General features: G+C 50.2%; 1 protein-coding gene and 1 long non-coding RNA gene across 2 annotated transcripts in view; one reads left to right on the top strand and one right to left on the bottom strand.

Moving 5' to 3' along the window:
* Window positions 1-3,000: 3,000 nt before the first annotated feature.
* LOC144276649 (uncharacterized) lies at window positions 3,001-13,999 on the bottom strand. The gene is made up of 2 exons (XR_013348297.1): window positions 13,745-13,999; window positions 3,001-3,275 (listed from the first exon to the last, which is right to left on the bottom strand). It is a non-coding gene; the product is annotated as an uncharacterized LOC144276649 (long non-coding RNA).
* A 539-nt stretch (window positions 14,000-14,538) lies between these two features.
* LOC144276372 (LHFPL tetraspan subfamily member 7 protein-like) overlaps window positions 14,539-24,619 on the top strand; it is a 147,044-nt gene continuing 136,963 nt past the window's right edge. Inside the window, exon 1 of the mRNA XM_077836382.1 lies at window positions 14,539-14,868. Within this exon, the coding sequence (XP_077692508.1) occupies window positions 14,539-14,868 (330 nt within the window). The remainder of the gene's footprint in view (window positions 14,869-24,619) is intronic.

Below are 24,619 nucleotides of genomic sequence, written 5' to 3'. Positions count from 1 at the left end.
CATGATGATCCAGAGTCAGCTACTGACAGAACTTTTTGCTAAACAAGGAAATGTAAGATCCATTGTTGGTAAGAGAAAGACAGGCCCAGTGTGGAATTGATATGTTTGTGCATCTGTTGTTATCACAGAGTTTTAATATTATTGTGGTAAAAACGCTGCATGGCCTGAATGCTACACCTACGTTCATTAAGTGAGTGACATTAACAGTGTTCCATAGTTGTTAGGAAAACTCACTCACTTGTTTCAGAGTAGCAGCCGTGTTAGTCTGTATTCGCAAAAAGAAAAGGAGGACTTGTGGCACCTTAGAGACTAACAAGGCCAGTGGCAGGCCGGCCCCCCGATGGCCGCAAGGATCGGAACGGGCGGAGCAGTCAGCACCAGAGCCCGTGCTTACAACCCCACCAGAGTCCGGGGAGCCAGCACCAAGGGGCGCCATGGAGCCTGAACCTGCAGCAGCAGCTAAACTGGCGCAAGGGGCTCAACCAGAGCCTGAAATACCACCTAGTGCGCCAGCGGAGAGCAGTTCACAGTCAACGGAGACATCCCCGTCACCTGCATCGCTTCCAGGGGGACCAAGCCCAAGTCCACAACCCAACGAACTAATATCTCCAGCATCAAGGGAGCAGTTCCACGCAGAGCAGGAAGTGGATGAGAGCCTCAAGGGAGCTTGGATGGCGGCCCGGAGCAACCCACCACCTCTCAGCTCTTCTAATAGGTCCGGGTTTGTTGTAGAAGGAGGACTCTTACACAAGGAGACCTTTTCTGGTGGGCACAAGGAGGACTGCCATCCTCAGAGACAGTTGGTAGTTCCAACTAAGTAGAGGAAAAAGCTCTTGAGCTTAGCCCACCATCACCCTAGTGGCCATGCTGGGGTGAACAGGACCAAAGACCATTTGGGGAAGTCATTCCACTGGGAGGGAATCGGCAAGGACGTTTCTAACTATGTCTCGTATCGTGAGGTGTGGCAGAGGGTGGGAAAGCCCAAGACCAGGGCACGGCCCCTCTTCAACCGTTCCCCATCATTGAGGTTCCATTTCAGCATGTAGCTGTGAATATTCTGGGTCCTTGAAGAAGACACCCGGAGGAAAGCTGTACATACTGACTTTCATGGCCACAAGGCCAGGGCCGGTGCTGACTGTGGCCGCAAGGCCAGGGCCGCCACCTGAACCATCTGAGATGAAGGAGTCTGCCACAACCTTGGTTTAAGAGGCATGTGGCTTTCAGCTCCTCCAGCCAAGGCTTGTACACTAAGATTCAAAGGTCCAGGGTTCAATCCTGCCAGCTGACAACTAGGGCCTGTCCGAGATGTCAACGGGGACATCTTTGAAGCTCAGAATGTGCTTCAGCATGTTCTCTCCCAGAAGTACACCCCTAGGTGTTTACCTCTTCCAGGGACCATGTAGTAAGTGTAGCTCAGGGGTGGCCAACCTATGGCTCCGGAGCCCCAGGCGGCTCTTCGGAAGTTACTGTGCGGCTCCTTGTCCAGGCACCGACTGCGGGGCTGGAGCTACAGGTGCCAACTTGCCAATGTGCCGGGGGGTGCTCCCGGCTCTGCTACAGGCCCTGCTCCCACTCCACCCCTTTCCGTGCCATTCCCTGAGCCTACCGTGACCTCGCTCTTCCCCTGTCCCCTCCACAGCTTCCTGCATGCCACAAAACAGCTGATCAGGAGATGCGGAGCGGGAGGTGCTGATCGGCTGGACTGCCGCTCGGTGAGAGGCGCTGGGAGCGGAGTGGGGGAGCTGATGTGGGGGGCTGCTGAGTATTACTGTGGCTCTTTGGCAATGTATATTGGTAAATTCTGGCTCCTTCTCAGCCTCCGGTTGGCCACCCTGTTGTAGATTCTAACACCCAGACACTCTGCACAGGATTCTAACACACTAGTGCTATTTACTTAATCACGTAGAAAATACACAGATTGGAAGAAAAATTGTAAACCCTACACGCAATTCCCTGTCTCAGTTTCCTCAACGCACCAAGCCCTTCCATGGGCCTGGATCAGGGTCACCTGGTGTCATCCAACATCCTTCTGTTGCAGTGCATCACTTATAGGCACCCAAACAGAGCCTTCTCCCCCCAGCTCCGGTAACCTGACCTTGGCCAGTTTATCCTCTTCCCCAAATGTCCTGTGGGTCTTCCCCTAGGGATTTCTTTTAGAACCTTTGGTTTTTGTCATCTGTCTCTTTGTCGACCTTCAGTAACGTTCCACTCCTAACCCCCATTCTCCTTAACGCCACCTTGGCCAAACTGCTTCCCTACTTAGCGTAAGGATGTTTCCCATTGTCCTCAGCCTAGTGAGTACCTGCTGTAGGTCCTGTCCAACAGGATGGATACACACAGAAAGGGGTTTCTGTGTATGTATGTGGAAATTTCATGACGACAACAACTTCATAATATCAACTAGAATTCACAAGTCTTACAGACAGACACCCCCCTCCCCACCGCCCGAGATGCACACAAACAAATCAAGCCATATGAATTAGGCTTGTGTACACTCACGTCAGCAATTCTATCCCTCAGTTTTCTGACCAACTGGTGCCACCCCTCCAGAGCCTCCAAATCAGGCTTGTGTGCTCCTTGCCACCAACCACCAGAATGTATTAAACTTTCAGAATTAACAAGAACAATGCCTAAAAATTACTATCATTTTAAATGTTGGATTTAGGTAATAAACCTGCTGGTGGCATCAGATCTAGTGAGGATCCACCTCTCTCCCAAGTTTTGTGTCGGTGGATAGTAGTTCCGAAAATATTACTTGGCACTAAAAGGACAGGGGCAGGGAATCTAATGGGACCAGAGCTGAGACAGATGCTGCAGATCTCTGTGTCTCGAGAGAGATCTTTTTGATCAGTGCAGAAACCATAGAATCTGCTGAGTCTGGAGATGGAAAGACAGCCACTTCCACGAGGAAGTTGACAGATGAACCCGCCCCTCCTTCCTCCTGCTGTAGTCACTGCACCTCAGCTGGAATGAAATGAAATTTGGTTGAAACACAAAGGGAAAAATAAATGTTTCCATTGTATTCATGTCAATACATTACATGAAAATATCTTTCTACACCTCATCATCTTACAAATCTTATGCTCAGTTCACATATGTTATAAATGTCACTAGGAAACTTCTCAAGCTGTGGTATAGGATGAGGACAGAGTGAATGCATTGCATAATCCGTCAAGCGTTATGGGGTGGTAGAAGTCACTGTGGGAAGAATCAGCAGAGAGGAGGGATTCCACTGCCTCCTTCTGTTTTAACCTCTGTAGTTGCAGCATCCAGAGCTGAAATGAAATAGGAAATAGTTGAAACACAGAGGGAAAAATATAATTTTCATTGAATTGATCTCAATAAATTAAATGAAAATATCTTTTCCACACAGAAGCTCGCAAGTCACTTAGTATGTTCATATTGTTTTTAAAAGTCTCTAGGAAGCTTCTCAACGCTTGGAATACTAGAAATAGTCCTCATGAGGACAGATTAATGAATAGCAACCATGATCATAATAAAAACACATGACATATGTAGAAGTCAGAATACTTTAGGGGTGGAGGGGAAGTATTATTATTTGATGACCAAAGTACTGGTGAGGTGCCGAAGGATTCCAAATATCTGTACTTTGTTGCATGGACTGCCAGTGATGTAGTGCATAACAGCACCTGATATGTGGGAGATTATGAAGAATCGCAAACCTCAATAACAGCAGAAACACAGAAAAATAAACCCATGTAATTGCACCTCCATTTCCAGCAAAGGACGGGAAGAGCCTGAAGCTGCTGCCATGGAAATCAATTTCTATTTGGCCATTGCCCCTGTAGAAGAAGGATCAGGCCCTGTATACGCATTGTTATAAAATATCCACTATCTCTGTTCAGTTGTGTAATTGACCGGAATATTAATTCCTTTACTCCAAGCAAAAGATTTGTATGGTACCTTAGTTACTAAGCCTTCTAGTTGAGTTTGTCAATCAGAACAAAACATCTGGGTATTTCCACGCAAATGATCTCCCAGGCACACAGGCTATATGGCTTTCCTTTTGGGAAAGCATCTATCCCCTGAAAGTATGGTTTCATTCTCCAACTGGTGAGCTGGAGGTCCTCCCTTTCTGGGTTGTTTAGTTCCTTCTCCATCTGTGCTCTCAAACATGCCTCCAGCCGCTGAATTTGCTGGTTAAGTCTGTTACCTGAAATTGGGCCAGCTAGTAAGCTTAGGGAGGACTGATGACCCACCAGAGTCTGGCAGAAAGCAGTGCGTTTAATAGACTGATAGCTAAGCTGAAAAGAAGGGGGCTTGGTTCACACTCACACTTGCATACTCTCAGGACAGGCATGTCACTGGAGATGTCAGGATCCTTCCAGGTCAGTGTCCCACAGTGCGGCGATGGACGGGGCGATGGAGGTCAGTCTTCCCGAGGCACGATGGAATGCAATGCGGCAAACCACTGGCCAGGCGCTCCGGGCGAAGGGCGTTCACGGGAGGTCCAAGCTTGTGAGTGCACTCCTGAGCACGTGGCCCCTTCCCCTTTTAAAAACCTGCTCCTCATGGCCTGCGACTAGAGATGACTTGGCCGCGTCTGGTTGGTTGGCCAGTGTCCATGCACTGGGTATGTGATTGCTGCATAATTAGTGTCCCAGACACCTTGTCTACCTGGGAGCTCTTCTGATCTTCCAGCTGTTCAACCAGCCCATTCATCCCACAAGCATTCCAGGAGGGAGGGGGAAGGTTTCAAAGAGGGAGAGGAGACAAAAGGGGGGGCGGAAGTGTAACAGACCTTTGGAGCGTACAGGTTATGCAGAGCAAAGGCATACAGATCACTGCTGCTCCAACAACACTTCACCCCTTGATCTATGATTATTACAGTAGTTGTTGTCATTGTAGGGGATAGGTGATCTGTGGCAAACAAACCAAACAGTCATAACCAGGCGAATATAACTAAAACCATTACAATTGACTAAACACTAGATATAATATAAACACGAATGCAAATCATCACAATTATAATAATTGGGACTACAATAAAGCCATCACCCTGACAATAATTGGGTACACTGACAAACAAAATGAGGCCCAAGTTTGATGTTGCAATAGCTGTCAAAGAATAAAAGTCAACCCTAACCCTTAAGTACACACAACAAATAAGATCTGTAGGAGTACCACAGTAAAGTGGAATTAACAATACAAGAACATGTAACTCACCATACCAATGTATCAAGTGCAAAACTTAACAACAAAATGATTATTAGAGAACCTAACAAAAAATAAACCTTCCATATCCGCGGGTTCCCCGGGCCTCCATCTCCTGATGGCCTGCTGCGCGTGGACTGGGAGACCCTGAGCAATCAGCCTCCGTTCCTCCGGAGGCAGAGCTATTTGAGCTGTGGTCGGGGGCACCTGCCCTCCTGCTGTGGCAGCCACACCCTGGCCACACAAACGTGCCAGGAGAACCATTCTCTCTACGGACCGGACGGGGTCTTCCCCAGGCGCAGCAGCTGCCGAGACCAGCAACGCGCGTGGCCCCACGGCAGGCGCCATCCCCGCCAACGTATCAAAGATGCTATTGTGTGCGGCATGACTGGCTTGCTGCCGAGCCGCCCCTGCTAAATCTCCTCCCAACCCGGACGTGGCTTTTAACACCCGTCTGGTCTCAGCGAGGTTCAGAGGGTCACCATATCCCGGGCTCACCAGCTGAACCCGGAGCGTGAGGGGCCATCCAGGGTTTTTGTTAACTCTATTGCTTGTGCGGGAGTCAACTTGGTCTCTGCCACAGTGTCTGGTATGGGGCTGCCCTGCCCCCTGTGGGCGCAGGCCCATAGTTTCAGACCACCCTCCGGACGGCCTCAACACGGTGTCTGGGGTCCAGCCGTCTGGGGGATGCATCCGGGGGATCCGGATCACACCAGATATCCCCATCCCAATCATCATATGGTCCCACACCCCTCTGGGCTTTCACCCAAACGGTGGCGACCTGGGCTGAATAAGCCACCCCGGGCCCTGTTCTCCCGGGCAGACCCCTCCAGGACCAGATCCTTCAGGCAGGTTACTGCCGGGCTCAGAGCGGCATTCTCTCCGTCCACCCGCTCCCGCTCCTCCTCTCCTGCCACCACCTGCACTGCGGCTCCAGAGAGGGAAGATGCCTGGGCGCTAGCAGTCAGAGCCTGCGCCTTCCACATGCCCCGTTCCTTCTCCAACTCATCCCATCAGTCCTTGAGTGAATCTACTTCCGTGGCAATCTGACTCTTTGCCGCCTGCCATTGCCAGCCTGCTTGCCACAGCAGCCAGGCGGCTGCACGATCCAGTCCCGCCTTATTGGGACCGTATATAAGTACATATTTATCCAACATGAGCTCTAGTTCAGGAATTGTACTCCCAGGTGGAACCGCCCCTGGCATCCAGGGGTCATGGGCTATGCTCCCCATTCTCCCATGACTTTCCAGGGGTGTTGGGCATCGTTATTCCACACCAGGGTGAAATCCCAGGGGAAGATGTTGCGGGGTACTGAAAGCAAATAAACAAAACTGCAAACGCAGTATGTGAATGAGAGCATGCTTTTGGTCGCTCTACTTGAAGCGTCACACCCCCAGCAACCATTGTTCCAGCCTGGCGCACGCTGATAGGGACCAGAATATACAGAGAGAGAGAGAGATCAACACTCAGAGATCATCCAGAGCTCTGAGATAATAATAGAGAGCCCCGCACTAAGCCAGCCCTGATTACAGAATGGGCCCCACCTGAGAGAAATGAGGTGATTCCAGGTTTAACTACTGTGTGGGCCCAGCTGAGGAAGGGCTGGAGGAAAGAGAATGCAGGGAGTCAAAAGGTGCCTGCAGGGTCCTGAGTGAGCAGATTGGGAGACCTAGAAGGGAAAGGTGAGGAAGGAAATAGCGCAGGGAAAACTGCACTATGGGTAGAGGATTTGACTTAGCTGTGCAATACAGGGCACTGGGTGGTAGCCCAGAATGGAGGTTGGGACTGGATTCCCCTACCAGCCGCAAGGAAGTGGCGTGCCAGGGTAGGTGAGCCCAGTGAGGGGGCTGCAGGCTGAATGTGACCGCGCTGAAAAAGAGCTGTGGAGAGGGTGGAAGCTTTTTATTTCTGCTAAGAGAGTTTTGAACTTTAGTTTGGGTAGCTGACCCTGGAAGGAATGGGCTAAAGACTGTGCCCTGGCTGGAGGGATATAAGTTCTCTGAAAGAAACCACCCCAGCCCCAGACTGACTGTTGACAGGGGCTACTCCCCCACAAGCACACTGTCATGCCATGCCTGGCCATGAGGAAGTGCAGAGTGGTGAGTAAACCCTGTTACAATGCTTTTTCTTTCATTACTTTAACTGCAGCATGTCTGAAACTACATTCATTCATAAAACCAGGTACCCCAATAACTGGCTAATTGAGTTTCACATTCAGTCCAGTTGCTGCTTAAATCACTGAAACTTGCACTGCTTCAACACTGTAACTTCCGTTCACTGTTTGTCATTCCTTACACTTGTCCATCTTGTAACCCAAACTCCATTTTAACTTCTCCCAAACTCCATTTCAAAACGCTCACTTCATTTTTGCAAAACCCTGCTGTAATCTTATTAGTGTAGTTTTGATGTGTGAATGAGGTATGTATGGATGATGGAATCAACCTCCAGCCCCAGCCTGTCCTGATGAAATAAAGTGTAAACACCAACGGCTGAAGATGCAGACAATCTTTTTGCGAATACAGACTAACACGGCTGTTACTCTGAAACCTGTCATTATGCAAGGCACTGCATTTAGCCGTATGGAGTGGAAATCTATCAACTGCATGAAAAAACTTGCACAGATACAGACAGACATCATCTTCCTTTCCAAATGCAAACAGATGGACATCGTACCAAAAGGACTGAAGGTAAAGAATCCATTACAATCTACATACCACACAGACTATGCTGACAGCTTGTGCCACACGCTCTCAAAGAAACTGCGGAATCACCTGATCAACATCCTCTACAGCAAACAGGGAAAGATTAAGAATGAGCTCTCAGAACTGGATACTCTCATAAAAAACCAACCTTCCACACAAACTTCCTCGTGGCTGGATTTTACTAAAACTAGACAAGCCATTTACAACGCACACTTTGCTTCTCTACAAAAGAAAAAGGACACTAAACTTTCTAAACTACTACATGCTACAAGGGGCCACAGCAATGGCTCCCTCAACCCACCTAGCAATATTGTTAACCTATCCAACTATACTCTCAGCCCAGCAGAAGCAGCTGTTCTATCTCGGGGCCTCTCCTTCTGCCCCTCCACCCCCATGAACATGATACAGTTCTGTGGTGACCTAGAATCCTATTTTCGACGTCTCCGACTCAAGGAATATTTCCAAAATACCACTGAACAACATACTAATCCACAGAGGTCTCCCTACCAACACTACAGAAAGAAGGATTCTAGGTGGACTCCTCCTGAAGGTCGAAACAGCAGACTGGACTTCTACATAGAGTGCTTCCGCCGACGTGCGCGGGCTGAAATTGTGGAAAAGCAGCATCACTTGCCCCATAACCTCAGCCATGCGGAACGCAATGCCATCCACAGCCTCAGAAACAACTCTGACATCATAATCAAAAAGGCTGACAAAGGAGGTGCTGTTGTCATCATGAATAGGTTGGAATATGAACAAGAGGCTGCTCGGCAGCTCTCCAACACGAGTTTCTACAAGCCATTACCCTATGATCCCACTGAGAGTTACCAAAAGCAACTACAGCATATGCGCAAGAAACTTCCTGAAAAAGCACAAGATCAAATCCGCACAGACACACCCCTGGAACCCCGACCTGGGATATTCTATCTACTACCCAAGATCCATAAACCTGGAACTCCTGGGCGCCCCATCATTTCAGGCATTGGCACCCTGACAGCAGGATTGTCTGGCTATGTAGACTCCCTCCTCAGGCCGTACGCTACCAGCACTCCCAGCTACCTTCGAGACACCACTGACTTCCTGAGGAAACTTCAATCCATCGGTGATCTTCCTGATAACACCATCCTGGCCACTATGGATGTAGAAGCCCTCTACACCAACATTCCACACAAAGATGGACTACAAGCCGTCAGGAACACTATCCCCGATAATGTCACGGCTAACCTGGTGGCTGAACTTTGTGACTTTGTCCTTACCCATAACTATTTCACATTTGGGGACAATGTATACCTTCAGATCAGCGGCACTGCTATGGGTACCCGCATGGCCCCACAGTATGCCAACATTTTTATGGCTGATTTAGAACAACGCTTCCTCAGCTCTCGTCCCCTAAAGCCCCTACTCTACTTGCGCTATATTGATGACATCTTCATCATCTGGACCCATGGAAAAGAAGCCCTTGAGGAATTCCACCATGATTTCAACAATTTCCATCCCACCATCAACCTCAGCCTGGTCCAGTCCACACAAGAGATCCACTTCCTGGACACTACAGTGCTAATAAACAATGGTCACATAAACACCACCCTATACCGGAAACCTACTGACCGCTATTCCTACCTGCATGCCTCCAGCTTTCACCCTGACCACACCACACGATCCATCGTCTACAGCCAAGCTCTGCGATACAACCGCATTTGCTCCAACCCCTCAGACAGAGACAAACACCTACAAGATCTCTGTCAAGCTTTCTTACAACTACAATACCCACCTGCGGAAGTAAAGAAACAGATTGATAGAGCCAGAAGAGTTCCCAGAAGTTACCTACTACAGGACAGGCCTAACAAAGAAAATAACAGAACGCCACTAGCCGTCACCTTCAGCCCCCAACTAAAACCCCTCCAACGCATTATTAAGGATCTACAACCTATCCTAAAGGATGACCCAACACTCTCACAAATCTTGGGAGACAGGCCAGTCCTTGCCTACAGACAGCCCCGCAACCTGAAGCAAATACTCACCAACAACCACATACCACACAACAGAACCACTAACCCAGGAACTTATCCTTGCAACAAAGCCCGTTGCCAATTGTGCCCACATATCTATTCAGGGGACACCATCACAGGGCCTAATAACATCAGCCACACGATCAGAGGCTCGTTCACCTGCACATCCACCAATGTGATTTATGCCATCATGTGCCAGCAATGCCCCTCTGCCATGTACATTGGTCAAACTGGACAGTCTCTACGTAAAAGAATAAATGGACACAAATCAGATGTCAAGAATTATAACATTCATAAACCAGTCGGAGAACACTTCAATCTCTCTGGTCACGCAATCACAGACATGAAGGTCGCTATCTTAAAACAAAAAAACTTCAAATCCAGACTCCAGCGAGAAACTGCTGAATTGGAATTCATTTGCAAACTGGATACTATTAATTTAGGCTTAAATAGAGACTGGGAGTGGCTAAGTCATTATGCAAGGTAGCCTATTTCCTCTTGTTTTTTCCTCCCCCCACCCCCAGATGTTCTGGTTTAACTTGGATTTAAACTTGGAGAGTGGTCAGTTTGGACGAGCTATTACCAGCAGGAGAGTGAGTCTGTGTGTGTATGGGGGTGGGTTTTTGGAGGGGGGTGAGGGAGTGAGAGAACCTGGATTTGTGCAGGAAATGGCCTAACTTCATTATCATGCACATTGTGTAAAGAGTTGTCACTTTGGATGGGCTATCACCAGCAGGAGAGTGAATTTGTGTGGGGGGGTGGAGGGTGAGAAAACCTGGATTTGTGCTGGAAATGGCCTAACCTGACGATTACTTTAGATAAGCTATTACCAGCAGGACAGTGGGGTGGGAGGAGGTATTGTTTCATATTCTCTGTGTATATATAAAGTCTGCTGCAGTTTCCACGGTATGTATCTGATGAAGTGAGCTGTAGCTCACGAAAGCTCATGCTCAAATAAACTGGTTAGTCTCTAAGGTGCCACAAGTACTCCTTTTCTTTTTGCGAATCCTGACAAAGGAAGAGGAGTCCACCCTCAAAAGAAAAAAACAAAAGTACAACTGAAGAAACATCAAAGCCAGGTCCCAGGCTGAAGTCATGTCTGCAATTAACGGGTGATCAATCATACCGAACCAGAGGCAGCGTGACACAGCAAGACCTATAGACTCTGGATTCAAACTAAAGCCTACAAAAAGGATGGGTGAGACAGAAGACTTTGGAGGGAAACATTCTGCTGCCAACATGGAAGGGCATTGGTGCGCGCCCAACAGAAACCCAGCCCTTCCTTGTGCCCGGCTTTCCTGGCCAGTTAGCTGCCACAAGCTACGAACCCAAGCTACATTCAGGATTGGTAAGTATCTAGCAGCTGCAGAATATTTGTGTGTGTGTGTATTTATATACATAAGTATTTAGATATTCGTAATTGGTCTTAAATCAAATTGTGTTATTATAATAAACGTGACGTCTTGTCCACCCTGAAACAAAACTGTGTAGTCGTATCTGTATAAGACTAGCTTCAGTTGCCCAGAAGCTGGGAATGGGCGACAAGGTGGATCACGTGCCAATTGCCTGTTCTCTTCATCCCCTCTGAAGCACCTGGCGTTGGCTACTGTCGGAAGAGGGAGTACTGGGCTAGATGGATCTTTGGTCTGACGCACTATGGCCATTCTTGTGTTGAATAAGTTTCACAAAGATGTGTACAGCTTTGCCAGCAAGGCCAGCAGCCGGCCAGCCCCACTGGCCCCCCATGGCCACAGGGCTGGCCGGCCCCCTACTGTCAGTAACAAGGAACTTCATCTACCAAAATACATAAAGCCTGACAGTTTGTTGGGGCCTGATCCTGCCAGCACTTTACATGCACGTGTAACATTGCTTACAGGCGTAATGCCACATAAGCTAATGGAACTACTCACATGAGTAACATTACATGTGGGGTTATAGGATCAGACACTTCAGACTGTCAATACACTATTAATATTATTTTAAAAAGCCCAAGTGTTTAGAAAATCTATTATCTGCCACCTACAAGGCACTACTTGGATAAAATCATCAATTATAATTGTGATGTACTTATATGTATAATGCCAAAGTTGTGCAACTAAAGGTTGAAGGTCGTGGCCCCAAATGTCAGGACCCAGTCCAATGAAGCCTTACGCAGCCTGGCACTAGTTTCCTTGATTCATGGGTGTAGTCAGGCTTGCAGGACAGGGCCCTCAATGTTACCCAGACACTGGATGTGCAAGACCCCCGTGTTCAGTACCACAAGTGATATGTGGAACCTGCACAAAGGCAAATTTAACAATAGCCTTTGTTATAGAACTGACCATAGCATTGCTTAGTCCACATCACTCAGACCTGCTATCCCATTTCCCCCACTGGCCCTCTGCACCTGCTAACCGCCCATCTTGCCATGACTTTTCCTTTAGCCAACCAGAGCTAAGTGCAGCTTCCTCCAAACACCACCAGAGTTACACTGAGTGCTAGGCACAGGGTGTCACTCCAATGCATGATGCCTTCTTCTTTCTTGGGCTAAGCACGATGCCGCCCTGGCATCCCCAGCCCCTGCCCACTTGAGAAGCAAGTCAGCCCGCTAGGTGCAGAGCATGGGCAAAACACCCTGCAGCCTCGGGTAGTTCTCAACTCTCCTGTTTTTTGTTTAGAAAGCACATGGACACAAGAAGAGCCCTGTGAAGTGATCCCTGGGGGTCTGGCAAACCTGAGGTTAACTTCAGATCTGCTGTTTTCCACAAATTCCAGGCTAAATAAGGAAACAACAACATGGTACCTGAAAGCATCTAAGTCGCTTAATTAATTAAACCCTCTGCAATTATTGCTAATGAAGAACAGGGCAAAGCAGCAGAAGCCAGCAAGCCTTTTCCATGTAGCAGGGAATGCCATTGGATGGAGCACCAGGTAAGAAAAGCCGGGAATCACAAGGTCAAATCACAACACGATTGACTCTGACTTTATCCTTCCGCAGAAGGGACTGTAGCGTGGACCGTGGGATGGTGTTTTGGAGGAGATCTTTCGAAGACTGAGATTCTGTGATGACATTAAAGATCCTATGGCCCTTTCAATTAGAGAAGGGCTTTGCCCTTCCGTCCCTGGCCAAAATTTCACCTGCCCTGCCTAGCAGGCACATTGGTTGATATCCTCCACCCCAGAGGTGGGGATGCCTATATATCTATAGGGTCTGATCCTACAAGCTGATGGTAGTGAGACCCCCATCAGAGAAAGGGGGAGTTAGGTGCACACAGCAGACTTGCTTCATAGATGCTGGAGGCGCTGCTCCACCCCCTGGCTTGAAGTGTTTTCCATCATGTACAGGGTTTACAGCTTGGTTCAATGGCTCTCAGCACCCCCACTATACACATAGTTCCAGCGCCCCTGCTTGTTTGCAAAGTGCTTTGGGCTGGCACCTGCAGAGCCGTTGCCGCTAGAGGCGGATTGGCCTGCGGGTTCTGCAGAAGGGCAGGCAGGGAAATCAGAAAATGCACTGGCCCATGCCCTCCGCCATGGGATCCTCAGCAAGGCAAAGCTGTGAACGCCTGGGGCGCGGGGCAACGCAGGGGTTGGGGCATCCCGGCCAGAAGACGGTGTGCCTTGGGCTGGGGGCACAGCTGAGCCCGATGCATTTTAAAGGGGAGGAGGGCGCTGCGGGGCTGGCTGGGCGGGGGGCGGCCCCGGGGCGGGGGGGTGGGCTGCAGATGGGGCAGCCCAAGGCAAAGCGCAGCCCTGGCACAGACGGTGCTGGCCAGTGGCTCTGCACCTCCCCCCCGGGGGCGCTCGGGTAGGGGGGGACCCCACAGTTCAAAGGTCGGGGCCCGTCCCTGGATATGCGGCTTTCCCCCCACCCCTTACCGTTAAGGAGGCAGCTGCGCTGCGAGGCCGGGCAGGGCTGCTGCGTTTTGCACGGGCCCCGGGTGTCTTTTTCCTGTCCCGGCGCGCTCCTGCCTCCCCAGCCTGGCACGGCGCCCGGGCAGGCCGGAGGCAGGGAAAGCCCCGTGGCATGGGCCAGGGAGGGAGCCAGCCGCCCCGTGACTAACCCCCCTCCCTCTGCAGCCCGCCCCACCCCGGCCTCCCCCGCGGCGGGGAGAGCCGGCGCTGCGCCCTTGCGCACGGGCGCATCCGCTCCCGGGAGCGCTGGGGGCGGCAGCCCGGGCGCTGGGAGCCGGGGGTGGCTCCGGCCCCCGCCCCCCAGCCCCTTCTCCCGCCGCCACGTGACGGGGCTGGGCCCGAGGAGACGCCCACCGCTGTGGGGGGGGAGGAAGGGGCCCGGGACTGGGCCACCTGCCCGTGGCAGCAGCCGGCAGAGCAGCCTCGCTCCCTGCCAGCCGGCCGCCCGCCCCTCCCCGGAGTCCCGCGGCGCCCGCCGGGGCTGGATGTGCCGCGGGGGCCGGGCGCGGAGGCGGCCTCGGGTGTCACGAGCGGCTCCGGCCTCAGCAGCAGCTCCACGTGGGCGGCCCCGTCGCAGTCAGGATCCGAGCTGACAGCGGCGGGGGGGGGGACGGGTCTGCACCGGGGCGGCCGCCGCCTCTTCCCATGGACCTGTCCGGGTGCCAGCCCTCGCCGCCGCTCGCATGCTGACGTGAGGCTGCCCGGGGGGGTGTCCTGAGCTCCCTTGCTGCCCCCCCCCGGCCCCAGCTCCCCCCCCGATGCATTCGCTGCTGGATCGCAAGAAGAAAGCAGGCGGCGGCGTGGATGCTGGGCTGGAGCGGCCGGCTGCAGGGTCCCGTCCCCCGCCTCAGAGGATGTTCAGCTGTGTGGGCTGCTTCTGGGGCCTCCTCTCCTCCTGCCTGGCGGCCGCCTGCACCCTCAGCTTCCTCTCGCCGGCCTGGGTCGTGAAGGAGCCTCGGCTCCAAGCCCACGGCGGGGCCAGCTTCGGCCTGCTGCGGCACTGCTCGGAGGCGCTGGGGCAGAGGTACAGCTGCTCCGCCTTCGGGGGCCTGGGCAGGTTCCGCGAGATCCCCTCCAGCGCCTGGCAGGTGAGGGGCTGCGGGAGCCGGGCGGGCGGCGCGGGTGGGGGCGGCTGCTCTGCCTGACCCCCGGCAGGCGGCTCCCTGGGCGAAAACGGAGGCTTCGCTGCACCTTCCCTCCTCCCCCACGTTGGCTGTCTGCTAGGCGCAGCCCTGCACCCTGGGGAGGGGATACGGCCCGGCCGGGCAGTGCAGCAGAGGGGGTTTAGGCGCAGCCCTGCACCCTGGGGAGGGGATACGGCCCGGCCGGGCAGTGCAGCAGGGGGGGTTTAGGTGCAGCCCTGCACCCTGGGGAGGGGATACAGCCCGGCCGGGCAGTGCAGCAGGGGGGGTTTAGGTGCAGCCCTGCACCCTGGGGAGGGGATACAGCCCGGCCGGGCAGTGCAGCAGAGGGGGTTTAGGCGCAGCCCTGCACCCTGGGGAGGGGATACGGCCCGGCCGGGCAGTGCAGCAGAGGGGGTTTAGGCGCAGCCCTGCACCCTGGGGAGGGGATACGGCCCGGCCGGGCAGTGCAGCAGAGGGGGTTTAGGCGCAGCCCTGCACCCTGGGGAGGGGATACGGCCCGGCCGGGCAGTGCAGCAGAGGGGGTTTAGGCGCAGCCCTGCACCCTGGGGAGGGGATTCGGCCCGGCCGGGCAGTGCAGCAGGGGGGGTTTAGGCGCAGCCCTGCACCCTGGGGCGGGGATAGAGCCCTGCTGATGCACACAGGCGACCGAGGAGCTGAAGGCTGCAAAGGGTGGGCTGGGCTGTGGATCCAAAACGGATTTCAAACTCCGGAGGCTCTGAGCTCCCCGCAGGGAAGGGAAATCAGGAATGGCCCTGTGGGAGCCATGCTGGCGTTGGACGGGTGTAGGCACGGTCAGGATCGCCTCCGAGCCCCGTCAGCCCAGGGAGCGTTCCAGGGGCAGGATGAGCTCGCACTGGAGCGCGGAGCCCATGAGCCGGGCTGCCCAAACCAGCCCAATCCAATTAGGGCGGCCGGAGGTTCCAGGATTAGCACCTGCTTGCCCAGAAGCATCTATTTTAGGAGCCGCTGGGAGGGGCAGGCTCGGGGGCACCGGACCTACATACAGAGCCGTGTGTGAGCGGGGTGCTGGCCCCTGGGAGCTGTGGGGGGCCAGGCAGATTGCCGCACGCTCCCCAGAACGCTTTAATCTGGTTTCTTCCGAAAACTCGGGCAGTTATCTGGTTCGTGCCGCTTGCCCGGAGCGGAGCGAATGGAGGTGCACATCTCTTTGCAAGAACTTTAGGATTAAACTTCTGCATTCACCGGGGTGAACCCCCTGGTACCACCCCTGTATCAGTGGGTTTCACATATAGACACTGCAGGCAAATGTGGACCTGCTAATGGGGGAGAAAATGGGGAAAGAAAGGGAACAGGTTTTGCACATTTGAAAGTTTGGTTCTTACCACGGTACCTGTGCAGGAGAGACCAGCACAGCACCCCTTGAGTCCTTCCAAGATTTTCCAACTCGGGCTGTGTAAAACTGTCTTTTGCACGCGTCGACTTCAGTGGGAGCTGTCCCCCTCGCCACAGTCCGCGCAGTGGGAAATTAATGGCTCTCTGCTCATTCTGCCCTGGCTGGTGCTACCCCTTGCTGTTGCCAGACAAAAGTTACCTGGACTGATTCTTCTTTGTGTTACTGAGAGGTCTGCTGTCTTTGTGTGACAGGAGCTTTCTGCACTCGATACACCCTTTGAAACACACCCAAAATAAAGCAGCGTTTCAGCACCAAACCGATGATTTATTCCCCTCCCCTTCATTCTTCATCTTGTTTCCTTTTCCTTTTATTCTCTGCTTGTAACGGTGGAGGCTCTGACTATAATTTTCCTACAGATTTCCAAACATATGAGCTTTGAACTGCGCAGCATTGCTCTGTCGCTGGAATCCCACCCAAGGGACGGATCCGGGGAAGGTCATGCCTTGTGCTTGACACAATGGGGCATTTAGTGGTTGAATTTCTCAGGCTGTCACGGAATCAAACTGTTATCACCTGCAGGAAGCAAGTTCCATAGGCTACTGTGTGTTTAAACGGTCAGTGGTCTCTAAGATTGTCATGAATAACAAGTACCCCAGTTGTATATTACACAGAGTGGAGCAGGCTAACCATAATGCTTCCTGTTCGGGCAGTAAAGGATTTTTAAAAAAAAAAAAATGAATCATTCAGTTTTTAAAACTTGGCTTTTATACAACTGTTTACAATTTTGTCATTCAGATAAACACCTCCAGGTAATAACCTAACTTTAAAGATAAGAATGAAGCACAATAGTGATTCATTCCAACGAGATTCCACTACCCAGAGCTTCAGGGCTGTAATATCCTTTTAAGAAATACAGAAAAGAACTGAATACAAAGGCTCAGAGCTTCTTGAATGGATCTTCACTCCGAACAAACAATATTCAGGTATGAGGGGGAGACAGTGTACACAAGGTCTTAGTCACATTCCAGTCTCCTTTATTAACCCCTCTGAAATATTTAATTAAGAACAGCATACAAACAATGCAGTTTGCTTCAGTGGAATGGGAAGAAAACGCCCTCCTAACTGCTTCCAGCTATGACACAGATGCCTTTTGTACTGGTTGTACAAGCAGGTAGAAGGGAATTGAAGTCCCTGGGATCTTCACTGAGAAGCAGGGTTGCTTTGGCTTCCTTTACAATCCATTGTAGGAGTGGCCCCGGGCTTTATAAACTCACAAGAACTGGGAGAAGCACAGTGCTGCCAAACCCAAACATGAGTCAGGGTTTAACAAACTCATTGTTTGGCTTGAAATCAGGAGATTTCATTTTTTAAAATAACCAATGTGGGGTTCTTTTCATTTTTTAAAATAACCAATGTGCCTTCTGCTTTCTGAGCTTTCAGAATTCACTCAGGTCACGTTCTCAAGTTTTTCTCTAAACCTTGAGAGCTAGAAACTTTTCTTTTTGAATGAAGGCTGAGATTCCTATTTCCAGTTGACTCCAGGAACTGGAGCTTTAAAGAAAAAACACAAAATATCTTGAGAGTCTCAATAAAATAATGAGCATTGGGCAGCCTGGCCAATGGGGGAAGGATAGTTCAATGGTTAGAGCACTGGCTTAAGCTGTGAGAGACCTGTGTTCCATTTCCTGCTCTGCCACAGACTTTCTTTGTGACTCTGGGCAAGTCACTTAGCCTCTCCGTGCCTTATTTGCACATTGGGGATAATAATGCTTCCTACCTCACAGGGGTGTTGTGAGGAGAAGTACATTAAAGGCTGTGATTTGCTTTGGGGTCTACTGATGAAAAGTATCGTGTAAGAAATAAGCTTTATTAATCTGGTAATGGTTGGCTGTGAAGCACTGTGTTTTGCAAGCAAAGGGCCCTATTCGGAGTCAGTATTGCCGGGTCAGCCTAGTGGTTTGTATGGGGAAGAAGCACTCGCTCTGCTGCTTACATGAACTGTTCTTCCCACTTACCCAGATAGCTGTTACCCCATTTCAAATGTTTCCCCGTTCAAATGTGCTGATTTTGCAAAGGGGCGGAGGGAGCGTTCAGCTCTGCAAATGATCGTTAATGTGAGTTGTGTGTTTGCACTTGGGGGATTATGTTAATCATCCTACAAATGATGCTTTGAATCATGTCTAAAGGTTAATTACCATGCCTTTCTTCTCTTAAGAGGGCCTTTTTGCCTGCTTGGAATTGCTGGCTTTTTTGCCTTCTCTATAATTACTTTTGCAGCTTTGCAATATCCAGGATTCCTTTAGTTTAACTCTATCACCCCTTAAGAAGTACGGCCTTCCCAGCCTGCTCAGGGTCACTTGTGCAGCTCTAAGGCACACATGTCCTAAGCGGAAGGAACAGGATGATTTCCTGGGCATTCACAGGATAGACACATAAGAAGGGGAAAAGTCTTGTGGGTGATAGACCTGCTTGGGTATGGCATGTTCCAAGCTTGCTACAAAACCGGAACTTGGAACACACACACCCAAAGCATGGGTTCCTCAGAAAGGTGGCTGTTGTCTCTCTCTCCATCTCTGCCCTGACTCGCAGATGGTTGTTGCTGGGATGATGCAGGCTGCAGACACAGGGTTCTCTTGCACTGGCAAGTCAGGAACACGTGACCTGCTGCAAAAGGCTGGTACATCTGTGCGACCAACACGCCATCAAAACTGAGACCCAGTCCCCTCATCAAAATTCTGGTGTTCGTCAAGTAAGGAAAGACGACAGCATGTTGTTGCCCAGATTTAAGGCTCCGCAGTCAATGAACCAGTTTACGAGCGGAATCCGTATTAGAGCTATTCTTGTAAATAAGGGTCACCCGTGTCAGGGTCTTGGTCAGTCAGTTCTGTACAGTAACTTGGTGACTCAGAGCCTTAACTCTGGGCAGCACTGTCAGCCTCTCAGAGTTAAGGAGACTTGCTCCAGCTCCTCAGGGACACAGGAAGTCAGTATGAGTTCGTGCTACTTATTTCGGGCTCTGAGGAAGGCAAAAGTAGTTCTGTATTCTGAGAGAGTTTGTTTATTTATATATTTTTTTTTCCAATGGAAACATCAGGCTGGCCTGTCTCTTATGTCAAGTGCTGCAGTTTGAAAGTGAAAGTGCTCTTTGATCTCAAACATCTATCTCCCCCTCCACCCCCCACAATAGTCTCCAATTATTTTCAGGCTTTGCAAAGCATGTCATTCAAAACAACAAAATACTTGATCAGCCCCTGATATTCAGCCTGGAAACACATTGACCATTTGCCTCTGAAGAATCTACAAGAGGATGAACATTCTGTCAGCACAGAGCTCAAACTAGGGAATTCAGATTAGGAATGGAGGATTTGCCTGACCCAGTGACACCACTGGTCTGATCAAGTCTGAGATCTTGTCTCTAGCAGGATTCAATGCTCAGGCTTCAGAGAAAGTCAAAGCAAACCCCATAATGCACCTAGCTAGTTGATCAGATACCACGATGATGGGCATGGAATGAAAACCAGACAGACAGACAGCAATGGAGGGGAAGGTGGGGGGCAAAATCCCTCCGTGGATCCTTTTAGGGTTGACCTGGGGCTAATCAATTCTAGTTGTGTAGCTTCTCCAAGTTGTACCTCTGCCACTTGACTCCCATTGTGATCTTAGCAGGTCACTTTGGGGCAGGGTTTTAAAGGTATAAAGTTGCAGATGGGTGCTCTGTGGGATTTTCAAAGCACCCAACTGCCTAACTACCATTGAAAATCCCAGTAGGTGCCCATACTTGGGTTGTCAGGGACAGGGACTGTCTTCTTGTTCTGGGTTTGTACAGCGCCTGGCACAACAGGGTCCTGGCCCATGACTGGGGCCCCAAGGTGTTAACGCAACACAAATAACAATAAGAACTTGACCCCCTGCACTTGTGCAGTGTCCTGTTGACTCACGAGGCGCCCACACAGAGCAGCTTGCAGGATCGGTACTTGTTTGGCATTATCAACACACGAATCAGTTGAGTCCTCAATACAAGAACCCTCCCAAGAGAGCGGGTTCTTCCGGGCTGCTGCTGTCAGTTACTTTGATTCCTAATTATGCTTGTACAGCTTTGGCAGGAGACTGGAGGGGCGTGTCAGCATTTCTGAAACCAGTGTCTTCCTCTCTAGGCATATTACTTCGCTATGGATTTTATGCTGTTTGATTAGGCATCCGGAGTTCTGTGACTTATATTCACTGAATGGAAGATATCCTTGATAATGGGAACACAGAACTGCTGTATTGGATCTAGGTCCCAACTGAGCAAAGCACTTAAGCCTGTGCTGAGCTTGGAGGACCTGAGCAGCCCCAGTGAAGGCAACAGGGGGTCACCTGTCTCCAGTAGCAGCCAGTCCCGGATGACGGAAAGGACAGCGTAAAACCACCATCGTGGACCATTCTGCAACACCAGGCCTATGGGGCAATGTTTTTTCCTACAGCTAGGTACTGAGTGGTTGGTTTGTCCTGTTTAAACTTCTATCCTGCCTAATGCAACTGCTGATGATACTCTTATTATTCACTACACCTTTTGTTAATTGTATTTGACTCTTTGCCTCAGTAATATCTTGTGGCTGTGAGTGCCACAGATGGCTTATTTCTGTTCATCCATGCGGTTAGAGCTTAAGCAACGTTGAAGGTTTGGGTCAAAAGCAAGGTGTTCATCTGGGTTACCCTTCCGGTCATTTCATTAATCAGCAAACAATAACTAAGGTTCAATTTGTGTCAAAGGTTGTGAAGAAAAGTTGGAAACATTAATCCGCTGTTTACTTCGTCAGTCTGTTCCAGTTAGAGCAACTCTGGCAGGAATTAGACCATACTCTGTTCAGGTTCTTGGACAACACCCACCGTCACCAAGGTATTGGAGCTCCTCCCAGTGGTGCATCAAGTGATATGACTCTCCTGAATGATGTGCGGTTCCTTCCCCATTTCTCTCAGCAAGGAGCAAAATTGTATACGGCTGTTGCTTTTGTTTTGTGATGTGCTCTTTATTTTATCCATGATGTCAAGGTTGGAGAAGTGGGCCTTCCGTTTGGATTGGACACTGTGGCATGCTATAGAAAACTTAACGGAGATAAAACTAACTGCAGAGAGGAAGCATGGGCTTGTGACTAAGACAATGGACTGGGAGTCCAGACCACCGCTTCAATGCCCAGCTTTGCCACAGACTCTGTATGTGACCTTGGGCAAGTCACAAACTCTGGGCCTCATTTCTCCAGAGTAAAATGGGACTAATAGCACCTCCCGGGGGCATGGTGGATGAATTGTTTGTGAGCTGGTTGGATGCTCGAGGGATGAGCCACAGAAACATCTAAGTGGCTAGAAACTTCAGATTGGCCCATGTCAGAATTATTTTTGATAACTTCAGTTCAATGTAGAATGGAAACCTCTGTTTCAATGTGAAGTTGAGAGGTCGAGCTCTGGCTACATCCATTGGTGGGTGATGCTTTTACTTTGGAAAAGGTGCACAGTGAATGGAGAATGTTCAACTTTCATAACAGAAGTCATCAGGGCAAAACAAACAAATGGTGAGTCATTAAAGATGACCCTTGAGAAACAGGTATCCTGAGTAGATTGGTCAAGATTTTGCGGATTAAGTGTTGCGTCACACATTCTGTGGCAACTCAGAGGAGAGGACAGTGTGAGATTTGCTGAACATCATGGATGACATTTCAGGGGCATGCAATTCCACGGTGTATACCTCTAGGCCTGTGGACTGTAGTGAGATGCTTGCAGGAGGCAAAGAAGGCAGTTGGCTGCAGTCACCTTCCATTCTGTCCCCTCTCTGATGAGCCTTTGTTCTAAGGAGCAAGACAGGAGCGTTTCTGTGAGCTGTGGTGAGTGCTCCATGCCTAGAATGATTAGCCGAGCTCTGCCACTAATACTCGGAAAGGACTCATCTCAAGCAAAGATAATCATAGCCTGCTGGTGAAAAGGTCTGAGCTGGTACCCAGTGACAGTGCACTGCATGCTGTCTAATTAAAATTTCATTAAGTCGCTTTGCGTCTCTTGAGGGAGGTCACAGGCCCACCATTGATGTGCTAATGTCTTCGTTTTCCCCTTTCTTTCTCTTCCACCATCATCCATCATCCTCTTAGATAAAACAGCACCATTAGTAACTGCTGTCCTTTGTCCCCAGACACTATGGGCCTGGAAAAAAAGCAGCTGTAACTGATCAGCTGTATTATCTGTCTCTTACTTATTCCCTAATAAAAATGTATTTTTTGTTGTTGCTTGAATTGGCTTTTGGCATTAACCTCTCTCTCATTTGTGCTGAATAACTTGATGAGCTCAAAAACAGGGGAGTTATTCCAGTGCAGGGATTGTACAAGGTGTAACTTTGTTTAGAGAGAAGTTTAACTCACTGCGTAAGCAGGTAGTCATCAAACCCGTCCGTCGCTCTGGAGTTGCATGGGAAATGTAGCTTTCTGAGAGGAATCCCTCTCTTGATGCGCTGACTGTGCTGGGAGACTTGAAAATGCATGTGCCATTATGAATGTGTGAAATACCCCAGGGAACAGCATGGGCGTGAGGTACGGGCTTTGTAAGAACGGTCTCTGAAAGAATAGCACGTGCTTTACTCTGAAGCTGCTGCTCACCCAAGAGCAACAGGTTCCCCTGGCTCAACAGGGAGCTGGATTATTTTTTAAAGCCAAGGCTTTCAAAAGTGTCTAGCAATTTTGGGTTTCAGAGTAACAGCCGTGTTAGTCTGTACTCGCAAAAAGAAAAGGAGTTCTTGTGGCACCTTAGAGACTAACCAATTTATTTGAGCATGAGCTTTCGTGAGCTACAGCTCACTTCATCAGATACATACCGTGGAAACTGCAGCAGACTTTATATATACACAGAGAATATGAAACAATACCTCCTCCCACCCCACTGTCCTGCTGGTAATAGCTTATCTAAAGTAATCGTCAGGTTAGGCCATTTCCAGCACAAATCCAGGTTTTCTCACCCTCCACCCCCCCACACAAATTCACTCTCCTGCAGGAGAGTGAATTTGTGTGGGGGGGTGGAGGGTGAGAAAACCTGGATTTGTGCTGGAAATGGCCTAACCTGACGATTACTTTAGATAAGCTATTACCAGCAGGACAGTGGGGTGGGAGGAGGTATTGTTTCATATTCTCTGTGTATATATAAAGTCTGCTGCAGTTTCCACGGTATGTATCTGATGAAGTGAGCTGTAGCTCACGAAAGCTCATGCTCAAATAAATTGGTTAGTCTCTAAGGTGCCACAAGAACTCCTTTTCTTTTAGCAATTTTGGGTGTCCAGAGTGAGACCCTTTAAATAGGCCTGATTTTCAGAGGGTCAGTGCAGGGCACTTTTGGAAAAATCGGGACTCTAAGAGGTCTCAAGTTTGGGCTTCCAAAAGTCATTAGTTACTTTTGAAAATCTCAGCCCAAGTCTATTGAAACGTGGACTAAGAGCTAATGGGGAGTGAGGGTTTAGGAAAACTTTGAGAGTATCTAAAAGATCCACCCTACCTAGAGCTAACAGTATGTATCAACCATGTTCAAGCCCTCCACGTGTCTATTGCCTTGTTCTGGCACAGTCACTGAGGAACGGGTGGCTTGTGATCCTGGAGCAAACCTCACCTTTAATATGGTACCCACAGAGCACACCTGCAGGGCCTGATCCTGGGAGCAAATGACTCTACTGAGAGCTGTGGGCGGTTGGCATCTCTAGATTAGGCCCTTAACCCATCATAAAAGAAATCAGGAATGGAGCATTCTTCTGCCTTCTGCTGACATTGCTCGATACAGTGTGTGCGTCAGCCTCTAGCATAGTGCATGAGTAGGCACAGGATGAAATGGTGCCCCCCCCAAAGCACTGATCTTCTGGGGAGAAATGGATTTGCTTATGCTGAAACTCATGGCCAGGATTTTGTTCTCCAAAGATAGAGGGAAGAGTCAAGTCCAGGCTCTCTCCAGGGTCTTACCAAACTCCTCTCCCCACCCCCAACTGCTGCTGTTGCAGCATGTAAATATGAACCAGTCGTGTCCCTCTCTGGGGAACACGTCCTGATGGGGATGTGTAGGATTTTCCTTCATTAAAAGGGAATGATTTGACCAGTGTAGAGCAGCTCTTGCCAGTTGCCATGATGTTTGGTTAATATCGGTCGCTTCCTGAGCGCTGATTGAAGGTGACGAACACACAGTTACTTTTCAGTTCAGGTGTTTGGGGGGCAGGGAGGGGGAAAAATAAAACAGGAAGAAGAAGAAACCTCCCAGATGACTCCAAAGGGAAGGAAATTGCCTTGGGAGTGTCAGAGCGTTTCCAGAGGGAAGGAGGAGGAGACAGGACAGTATGAGCTTCTC

This window comes from Eretmochelys imbricata, chromosome 17 (genome assembly GCF_965152235.1).
Source record: "Eretmochelys imbricata isolate rEreImb1 chromosome 17, rEreImb1.hap1, whole genome shotgun sequence".
NCBI lineage: Eukaryota > Metazoa > Chordata > Testudines > Cheloniidae > Eretmochelys > Eretmochelys imbricata.
The sequence above is the reverse complement of the archived record's forward strand: the minus strand, read 5'-3'. Positions and strand labels throughout refer to the sequence as shown.